The sequence below is a fragment of the Strix aluco genome, chromosome 23, assembly GCF_031877795.1.
Source record: "Strix aluco isolate bStrAlu1 chromosome 23, bStrAlu1.hap1, whole genome shotgun sequence".
NCBI classification, from domain to species: Eukaryota; Metazoa; Chordata; class Aves; order Strigiformes; family Strigidae; genus Strix; species Strix aluco.
This window is the reverse complement of record NC_133953.1, coordinates 8010356-8020774: the sequence shown is the minus strand read 5'-3', so window position 1 is coordinate 8020774 and position 10419 is coordinate 8010356. Positions and strand designations below refer to the sequence as shown.

Genomic DNA, 10419 nt, shown 5'->3' with positions numbered 1-10419 from the left:
CGGTGCAGAGTTAGCATGCAGGGAGCTTGCAGAGAGCGTGCACAAAATGTGTGGAGAGAGCATGCATGGAGCGTGCAGACAGATCATGCACCGAGCACGCAAGAGGACATGCAGAGGGCATGTGGATAGAGCACGCCTGGAGCATGCAGAGAGCCTGCACAAAGGGTGCAAGAGGTCATGCACAAGGGTGTACAGAGAGAACACACATGGAGCATGCACAGAGAGCTTGCACAGAGCTTGCAGCTAAGACTGCATGGGTTGCATGGAGAGCCTGCACATAGAGAATGTGGAGGAAGCGTGCATGGAGCGTGCAGAGAGCATGCATGGAGCCTGCAGAAGGTGTGCATGGAACATGCAGATACGACTGCGCCGGCATTTGCACGTGCATGTGCCAGCATTGGGACTACCCTCCAAGCGTGCACGGAGCGTGCAGAGAGCCTGTGCGGAGTGCACACCGAGCATGTGGAGAGAGCATGTGGACAGAGCGTGCATGCAGAGCACGCCGGGAGAGCATGCAAGGAGTGTGAGAAAAGAACACACGCGAAGCTTGCAAGAGAGCATGCAGAGAGTGTGCGAAGCAAGCAGGCATGCAGCATTTGCACAGGGCACGCACGGAGCACGCAGCAAGCGCACGAAGAGCGTCCAGAGAGAGCAGACGTGTGGTGCTTGCAGAGGGCACGCACAGAGCATGTGGAAGGAGGGCACGTGCAGCGCGTGGGAAGAGCACGCATGAAGCGTGCAACGAAGAACACGCTCAGAGCATGCGCAAGCTCGCGGGGAGCACACGCGGAGCACGCCAAGCGAGTGCCCGCCCGCGAGCGCCGTGCCCACCCGCCGCAGCACCCAGCCCCACGCACGCAGGCGTGCGGCGGGGGCCGTGTTCACGTCCGAGCTCACCCAAGCGCGCACGCGTACAGGTGGCCTAAACGGGGGGCTCCCTCCTCCCCGCAGCTCCCCGGCCCGAGCGCTGCCCTTCTGCCGCGCCTGGATTTTCTGTGAAAATCCCCCATTTTTGGGGCGCGCACCGTCGCCTCTCCCCCAGGCCTTCCCAGGACATAGATTTAGGATGAAAACTGGAGAGCGGCCAGCCAAGCGAGCAGGGCCCCGGGGCACCCGGGGTGGGTGCTGGGGCACCCCAGGGTGCTCGGGGTGCGCTACTAACCAATAAACTAAACATACTACCCGGCCGGCAGCGGCACCCTTGGGTGACTTTGTGGGACAGGGTGTCCCCCCCCCGGGTTGGAGGGGGAACACGTGAGAGGTGGGTGACACCAGATGAGCTCAACAAACCTGGCTGGCACCCAAATTTCAGCTTGCAGACCCTGGACCGTTCACTCTGGTCCCTACTGATAGTGTCCCCAGCTGGGAGCTCGTTTCTTCTTAATTTGTCTTCCTCTGAACATGGCGGGGGGGGGGTGTGTGGGGAGCGGAATTTCTTCTGATTAATTAAATTCATTAACCACTGGCGTCCCCAACCCCGCCGCCTCCGGGTGCTGCCAGCCCCGCTGCGCCCAAGCGCTCCCACTGCCGTGGGTTGTCCGAGCTGTTTGTGTCCACCCCCCAGCCCCCCGGCACTTCCCAGCCCCCCCCTCCCCGTATCCGGCTATTGTCCCCCCCCATCCGGAGCCAGATCCGGTCCCGGTGCTGGCGGGGAGGGACGGGGGTTTAGGGAGGCAGCGGGAAGGCTGCCTGGGGCTGGCATGGCGGGCGGCTGGGCGACGGCGCTGGGCCTGGGGCTCTGCCTCACCGCGCTGCCCTGGGGAGGTGAGTGCGGCCCCCGGGTTGGGGGGGGGGGCGCAAAACACCCTTAACTCTGCCCCCTCCCCCCCCAACCGGGGCTGAGACCGTGCCCACTCAGCGCACCCACTGGCCTCCATGTCGCCTCGCAGGCTGCCACCCCCCCAGCACAGCCACGGCACCCCAAAGCGCAGCTGGTAAGGACACCCTGTGGGGATGATGAGGGGGGGGGACCCCAAAAAATGCCGTTTTCACCACCACAAACACCCCCCCCCCCCCGGTGTCCCTTCCCCACTGCAGCGCTGCGGGAAAATTTCCGCCTGCAGCCGGGTGATTTGGTGGCCACGGCGGGGCAAGCGTTGGAGCTGGACTGCGTCCCCCCCTCGGGGCACCCCGAACCCTGCGTCACCTGGAAGAAGGATGGGGTGACCTTGGACTTGGCGGGTGACCGGTACACAGTCACCAACGGGAAGTTGCGGGTGGCACCGGCGCGCCGGAGCGACTCCGGGCTCTACGTCTGCGTGGCGGCCAACGCGGCGGGCGAGAGGGAGAGCCGGGGCGCCCGCGTCTCCGTCCTGGGTAAGCCAAGGGTGTCCCATGGGTGGTGGACGTGACACGGCCACCCTCGGCGCCACGTCCTCCGTATCCCCCTGCAGAGAAGCCCACCATCACGCGGCACCCGAGTGACGCCATGGTGGTGGCCGGCAGCACCGTGGAGCTGGGCTGCAGCGCCCAAGGTGACCCGGCGCCGCGGGTGCAGTGGCACAAGGAACGTGGGGACCTGCCCTGGGGCAGGTAGGTGGTGGCAGGGTGGAGGTGTCCCACCCCCAGGTGGGGATGGGGCTGATGGAGAGTTGATGACCCACAGGCATGAGGTGGACCAGGAGAACACGTTGCGCCTCTATGCTGTGACGCCCACCGACGCCGGCACCTACGTGTGTACGGCACAGAGCCAGCTGGGCACCGCCGCCGCCACCGCCCGCCTCCGCGTGGAGGGTCAGTGGTGGGACCTCCATGGTCTGCACCGTCACGGGCACCCAGGGACACCTGGGGGTCCACGCAATGGGATCTGTCTAATGGGGTCCATCTAATGGGGTTCATCCAAGGGGGTCATCCAAGGAGGTCATTCATGGGGAGTCCATCCATGGGGAGTCCATCTCATGGGGAGTCCATGCAAGGAGGACATCCAGGGAGGTCATCCAAGGGGTGTCTGTCCAAGGGGGGTCCATCCAAGGGAGGTCCGTCCAAGGAGGTCATCCATGGGGTGTCTGTTCAAGGGGGGGTCCATCCATGGGGATCCATCCAAGGATATCCATTCAAGGAAGTCTATCCAAGGGGCTCATCAAAAAAGGGTCCATCCAACTGAGTCATCTAAAGGTGTCCATTCAAGGAGGGTCCATCAAAGGGGGTGCTTCTGAAGGGAAGTCCATCTCAGGAGGTCCATCTGAAGGCATCCATCCCACAGGATCCATCTAAGGTGTCATCCAAGCATGTTCATGTAAGGGGATCCATCTAAGGGGAGGCATCCAGGTGGGAGTCCAAGGGGCTCCATCCAAGTGGGTTCCTCCAAGAGGGTCCATTTAAGGGGGTTTGTCCGAGGTGGGGGGCCCATTAAAGGGGGGTTGAACAAGAGGTAACCACCCAAAGGGTCCATCTAGGAGGGACGCATCAATAGGGGTCTATCATGGGGTCCATCCAAGAGGGATCCACCCAAGACAGACCCATCAAAGCCTGTCTGTCCAAGGGGGTCTATCCAAGAGGGGTCCATCCAAGGGGTCCATCTGAGTGGGTCCATCCAGGGAGACATCAAGGTCTCCAGACTTGGGTATCTGAGGTGGGTTACTGGGCAGGTGCTGGGGGACTTTGCTCCTGCCCAGCGCTGCCTCCCTCTGCCCCACAGACCAGGCGCCGCCGGGCCGGCGGGAGGCTGCGCCACGGGACCCGCTGGCCGTGCGGCTGCACCTGGACAACGGCACCGTGCTGCCCGCTGCCGCCGTCCGTCTCCGCTGGCGGGTTGGTGTCATGCCAGGATGTCCCCACCAGAGGGGTGGGATAGGACACAGGGGTCCCCGTGTCCCACCATGACCCGTAACTCTTCCCATCCCCTTCAGATGGTGATGCCGGTGCCGGTGCTGGTGGGGTACACGGTGCTGTACCGCTGCCTGCTCCCTGCCAGCACCTCCTGGGTGCAACACGACGCGGGCAGGGAGCTCAGCGCCATCATCCCCGCGCTCCGCAGGGGCTACAAGTACGAGTTCAAGGTCCGACCCTACGCTGGAGGGACCCAGGGCTTGGACAGCAACAGCAGGTACCTCTGGATACCCGAGGAAGGTGCGTTGGGTGTCCCCAGGGATATCCAGGTGGAGGATGGGGTTGTCGGCTGGGGGTTACAGGGGTCCCAGCACTCCTGTCCTGGCAGTGCCGAGCGCGGCGCCCCAACACGTCACCGTGGGCCAGGCTGAGACGGGGAACGGCAGCGTGGTCGTGAGCTGGGAGCCACCTCCTCCTGAGGCCCACAATGGCATCATCCAGGGCTACAAGGTCTGGGGTGACAGGGCAAGGTGGTGGGGTTGTGAGACTTCTGGCCAAGGAGGTCCATCCAAGGGGTCTGTCTAAGGGGGATCATCCAAGAAGGGAGCCTGTCAAAGACGGGGTCTATCCAAGGGTGGCCATCCAAGGAGTACTTGTCCAAGGGGGCATCCACCCAAGGGGTCCATCCAAGAAGGATCTTGACAAGGGGGTTCATCCAAAGGGGCCAACCACGTGGAGGTCCATCCCAGGAGATCCATCTAAGGGGTCAGTGTAAAGAAGGGGGTCATCCAAGTGGATCTAACCCAAGGAGGTCCATCCAAGTGGGTTCAACCAAGGGGTTCCATCTAAAGCGGTCATCCAAGAGGGATCCATCAATGGGGGTCCATCAAGGGGACTCATCTAAGGGGGACCATCCAAGGGCATCCACCATTGGGGCATTCATCCAAAAGGGTCCATACAAAGGGGTCCATCCAAGGGGGTTCCATCACTGGAGGTCCATAAAGGGGATTCATCTAAGGGGGCCCATCCTCTTGGTGCCTGCCAGGTCTGGTCAGTGGGCGAGGGCTTGCAGCACCCCACCAACAGGACAGTGGACGGAGGCACCCACCGCCTGGAAGCCCTCCACCCAAACCCTGGGGCCGAATTCTGTGTCCAGGTGGCAGCTTTCAACGGCGCAGGGCTGGGGGTCCCCAGCAATGCCACCTGCGGCATCCTGGGTAAGGGACGGGGAGCAAGGCGGGGTGCGGGTGGGGGTCAAGGTGGTGGCATGGGGGTGACGTTGATGGGACCATTGCAGGGATGATGGCGGGGAGCACTGGGGTGGCACGGGTGCTGCGGCAGCCCGCCGTCATCGCGGCCACTGGCTCGCTGCTCTGGTTGGCCTTGCTCGCCCTCCTTCTCCTCCTCTGCCAGCACCGTGCCAGTCAGGACGCTGCGGCTCGCCACAGGTGAGTAGCTGTGGGGTGGGGGACATGGGGGGGTCCCTGGTGGGGTGGGGATGAGATGCCCTGATGGCACCTTTCACCCCGCAGGCTGATGGCTGGTGACTCGCCGTGGCTTGGTGGTCCCTGGAAACCTGGCTGTGCCCCCCAAAACCTCAGCAGCAGCAGCAGCCTCAGCAGCCGGCTCCTGGGCAGTGACGGCAGGGACCCCCACCCCTCTAGTGAGCCCTACGGGGGCTGGGACCCCTACCCAGAGCCATGGGACCCCCACCCTTCCAGTGAACTCCAGGGCTGGGACACCCACCCCATGCCATGGGACCCCCACCCGATGTCATGGGACCCCCACACAGAGCCATGGGGGACCCCCATCTGATGCCATGGGACCCCTCCAGTGAGGCCCTCCAGTGAGTCCCATGGGGACTGGGAACTCTGCCCAATGCCATGGGACCCCCACGCCTCCAGTGAACTCCAGGGCTGGGACACCCACCCCATGCCATGGGACCCCCACCCCTCTAGTGAGCCCCATGGGGACTGGGACCTCCACCCAGTGCCATGGGACCTTCACACCTCCAAGGAGCCCTTGGGACCCCCATCCATCCCAATGGGACCCCCACATGATACCCACCCAGCATCCCAACCCTGGTCCCCTGGGACCCCCACCCAGCTCCATGGGATGCCTCACCCACTGCCATGGGACCCCCACCCAGTGCCTGGAACCCCCCAGGGTGCTATAGGACCAGCAAAGGGTGTCTGACACACCCACCCTATGCCTCGGACACCCTGGTAGCATGGGATCCCCACCTGAGTCCCTCCCATTGCTGTGGGACCCCTTCTGCAGGCGGCAGGGACCTGGGGACAGACAGAGCTGAGGACAGAGGGCACAAGGGACACCCAGCTCAGCACCCATGGGTGCTCTGACCACTCTCACCCCTCCAGCCCTGTCCTTGGAGCCGTCAAGCCTTGGTCCCCCCACATCCCCAAACCGCAGCAGCCTCCACGGGGGGCACCCACTGCCCCTTGGGGACACGGGATGCTGTGACAGGGGGCATCCTGGGGTGTGCACCGAGCCCAGCACCCCGAACCCAGCACCCTGGGAGCGCATCCGCAAGCGAGGTGTGTATGGGAGGGACAAGAGGGGACATGAGGGGACACTGGGGATGTGGCTTATGGCGCTGTGTCGTGTCCTCCCCCGCAGAGCTGCACCAAGTGCACAGCACCCCGGTGCTCACGGGTGGCCCTGGGCACGTCCCCGTCACCAGGAACGGAGGCGAGTGGGGGATGGATTTTGGGCTGGCAGCTGGGTGGCCTCAGCAAAGGGGACATGATGGTGACACCGCCACTGCTGTGATGGCTGGAGGGGACCGACAGCAGCTGCCAGTCTTCAGCTCCCCAAAACCACGTCGAGGCAGTGCCTCACTGGCCTCTGGTGTCACTGGGACACCCCCAAGACCACCCCATGGCTGGCACCCACCAGTGACCCGGTGAGTCTGGGTGTCCCCACCCCAGGGACACAGATGGGTGCCCTGCACCCCAACCCTGTGCTGCAAAAGCCACCATGTCCCTTTCACCTGCAGGTCCCCACCCACTGTGTGCCCCAGGGATACATCTCCAGTCACCAGGCACCTGAAGGACATGTCCCTGGTCACTGGGATACCCAGGGATGCATCTCCAGCCACCCAGCACACCAGGGACACATTCCTGGTCACCGAGAGCCCCAGGGATGTGTCACCAGTCACCAAGAACCCCAGGAACATGTCCCTGGTCACTGAGCACCCCAAGGACAAGTTCCTGGCCAGCAAGCATCCCAAGGCTGTGTCACCAGTCACCAGGCATCCCAGAGACATGTCACCGGCCACCAGGCACCCCAAGGACCCATCACCAGCCACCAGGCACCAGAGGGACACAATCCTGGCCACCAGTCACCCTGAGGACATGTCCCTGGTCACCAGGTGCCCCAGGGACATGTCCCCAGTCACCAGACACCCCAGGAACCCATCACCAGTGACCAAGAGCCAGAGAGACATGTCACCAGCCACCAGGCACCCTGAGGACATGTCCCCAGACATCAGACACCCAAGGGACAGGTCTCCAGTCACTAGGCTCCCCAAGGAGAAGTCCCCAGCCACTGGGCACCACAGGGACAAGGCCCTGGCCACCAGGTATGGCAAGGACATGTCTCTGGCCACCAAGCACCCCAGGGACCCATCAGCAGTGACCAGGCACCCAAGGAACATGTTCCTGTCCAGCAGGTACCCTGAGGACATGTCACCACCCACCAGGCATCCCAGGGACACATTCCCAGCCACTGGGCACTCCAGGGACACATCCCCAGTCCCCAGGCACCCTGAGGAGATGTCCCCAGGCCCTGGGCACTGCAGGGACAAGTTCTTGGGCAGCAGGTACCCCAAGGACATGTCCCCAGCCACGAGGCATCCCAGGGACCCATCACCAGTGACCAGGCACCCAGGGGACACATTTCTGGCCACCAGATACCCAAAGGACATGTCACTGGTCACCAGGCATCCCAAGGACACATCCCCAGTCCCCAGGCACCCTGAGGAGATGTCTCCAGTCCCTGGTCACTGCAAGGACACATTCTTGGGCAGCAGGTACCCCAAGGACATGTCCCTGGCTGCCAGGTGCCCCAGGGACCCCTCATGGGTGACCAGGCACTCAAGGGACATGTTTATCATCACCAGGTACCCTGAGGACATGTCGCCAGCCATGGGGCATCCCAAGGACACATCCCCAGCCAACAAGCACCTGAGGGACACGTCCTCAGTCACCAGGCACCCTGAAAAGATGTCCCCAGCCACTGGACACCAGAGGGACATGTCCTTGGGCAACAGGTACCCTAGGGACATGACCCGGGTCACCAGGTACCCCAAGGACATGTGCCTAGCCACCAGACACCCCAGGGACCCATCACTGGTGACCAGGCACCCAAGAGACATGTTGCTGGCCATCAGGTACCCCAAGGACATGTCCCCAGCCACCAGGCACCCAAGGGACAAGTCACCGGTCACTGGGCGCCTCTCACCAGCATTCAGCGATGGGGTTCTCACGCCGCAGCGGGTGGCCGAGGACCTGGAGATGGACCAGGACATCACCCGCCCCAGGTATGTCCTATCCCCCTGGGACTCTATGATGGTGGCAGGATCTCCCAGTGCCAGCAGCCTCCCTGCCGTGTCCCCACAGCCTCCCAGCACCAACCACGCCACGGTCCTTCTCACCACCACACACCTATGGCTACATCTATGGGCCACCAGCCTCTGAGCTGGGCGAAGAGGAGGAGGAAGAGGAGGAGGAGGAAGAGCGGCCAGCATCAAGGGGCTCACCAGGGGGGTCACTGCTGAATGGCTGGGGGTCTGTCTCAGAGGACAACTTTGCCAGTGCCCGCTGCAGTTTGGTGAGCTCCTGCGATGGCTCCTTCCTCCTGGATGCCAGCTTTGCCCGGGCGCTGGCCGTGGCCGTTGATGGCCTCTGCTTTGGCCTCGAGGACACCGATAGGGCCTATGGGGGTGAGCAAAGGGTCCTCAGACCCCCCCTCTGACCCTGAGCATCGTCACCTCCTCGGGGAAGGTGGCCCCATCATGACACCATAGTGATGCTACCATCTCCTGCCTTCTCCCTGTCAGGTCTCTCACCACCACCATCACCCTTGGAGGGGATCTTCTCACCTGGGGTCCCCATCCCTACCTGGGACTGGGGAACAGCGCTGGGGGTCCCCCAGGGAGTCGGGATGGAGGCAGCCGCAGGCATCCCGCAGCATGGTGAGTGGTGCCCCGACGCTGGGGTGATGGGCACCAGGGACTGTCCGGGGTGTCACCTGTTGTGGGGTGCTGGAAAATGTCTCTTTTTCTTTCCAGGTGGCCACGGGTCAGGGAGTGGCAGTCCCTGGGCCAGTGTGGGTGGCGAGTCGGGGACAGGAGGGACGGGAGCAGGATGCCGGACACAGCAAGGCCAGAGTCCCCTCAGCTCAGCTAAAATCCAGCTTTATTAAGTGGTTCTCCAAAAAGGGGTTTTCTGCTAGCAAAAGCCACCTGTGAAGGGTGGGTGGCAGAGGGGTGGGCAGGTGTCCCTCCTTCCCCAGCATTCTTGTCCTCCCCAAGTGTCCTCACCAATCCCTAGCGCCCTTCATCCCTCCACAGCATCCTCATCCTCCCCAAGTGTCCTCCTCCTTCGCCAGCATCCTCACCCCCCAACCATCCTCATCCAGCCCAGGTACCATTGCCCACCCGAAGTGTCCTTATCCTTCCCCAGTGTCCCCATCCTTGTCCTTCCCAAGTGTCCCCATCCCTCCCCAGCACCTTCATCCTCCCCAAGCGTCCTCATCTCCCCCAAACATCCTCATCCCTGCCCAGTGTCCTCCTCCCTCCCCAGCATCCTCTTCCCCCCAACCATCATCCAAACTAAACACCGTTGCCCATCCCAAGTGTCCTTGTCCTTCCCCAGGGTCATTGTCACCCTGACCATCCTCATCCCCACTGACCTCGTTCCTTCTGACTGTCCTCGTCCTTCCCGAGCGTCCCTGTCCTTCCTCAGCATCCTTGTCCCACCTCTGCCATCCTTGGCCCTCCCAAATGTCCTCATCCCTCACAAGCCACCTTGTCCTTCCAGAATGTCCTTGTACCCCCTCCAAGTGTCCTTGTTCCTCCTGAGTATTCTCATCCCTCCCCAGTGTCCTTGTCACTCCCCAGAGTCCTCATCCCTTGTGACTGTCCTTGCCCTCCCAAGCATCCTCATCCCTCCCAACTGTCCTTGTCCCCAGGGTCCTAGTCCCTCCTGAGCATCCTCCTCATCCCTCCCCAGCGTCCTTGTCCCTCCCCAGGGTCCTCATCCCTTGTAACTGTCCTTGGTCTCCCCAAGCATCCTCATCTTTCCTCAAGCATCCTCATCCCTCCCAATTGTCCCCAGGATCCTCAACCCTCCTGTGCATCCTTGTCCCCCCTCAGCATCCTTGTCCCTCCCAACTGTCTTTGACCCCAGGTTCCTCCCTCCCTGAGCATCCTCCTCATCCCTCCTGAGCATCCTTGTCCCTCCCAAGTACCCTTGTCCATTCTGACTGTCCTTGTCCCCCCTCACGCTGCCACCCACTGGCCACTGGCTCTGTGCAACCCTATTTACATGGTGCCACTCAGAAATTAAAGATCATCCCACCCTTGTCCCCCCCAATGTCGACTTCCCTGTGTCCCCAACCCTGCCACCG

The 10419-nt window shown here is 62.8% G+C and overlaps 1 protein-coding gene across 5 annotated transcripts; it reads left to right on the top strand.

The window, feature by feature from the left end:
* The first annotated feature begins 1432 nt into the window (after nucleotides 1-1432).
* On the top strand, nucleotides 1433-10411 carry ROBO4 (roundabout guidance receptor 4). Of its 5 annotated transcripts, none has more exons than XM_074848635.1 (20): nucleotides 1433-1764; nucleotides 1890-1934; nucleotides 2038-2316; nucleotides 2394-2532; nucleotides 2606-2733; nucleotides 3638-3750; nucleotides 3849-4068; nucleotides 4157-4278; nucleotides 4814-4985; nucleotides 5066-5216; nucleotides 5301-5431; nucleotides 6147-6323; nucleotides 6406-6691; nucleotides 6785-7369; nucleotides 7460-7819; nucleotides 7910-8059; nucleotides 8150-8329; nucleotides 8409-8731; nucleotides 8849-8983; nucleotides 9080-10411. In XM_074848635.1, the coding sequence occupies exons 1-20, from the start codon at nucleotides 1701-1703 to the stop codon at nucleotides 9211-9213; spliced, it is 3894 nt and encodes a 1297-aa protein (XP_074704736.1). In that variant the 5' UTR covers nucleotides 1433-1700; the 3' UTR covers nucleotides 9214-10411. The 5 variants fall into 5 exon arrangements, with proteins under 5 accessions (XP_074704736.1, XP_074704735.1, XP_074704738.1 ...); XM_074848634.1 differs by having other exon boundaries at nucleotides 7457-7819; XM_074848637.1 differs by having other exon boundaries at nucleotides 6785-7609; nucleotides 7700-7819.
* The last annotated feature ends 8 nt before the right edge of the window (nucleotides 10412-10419 follow it).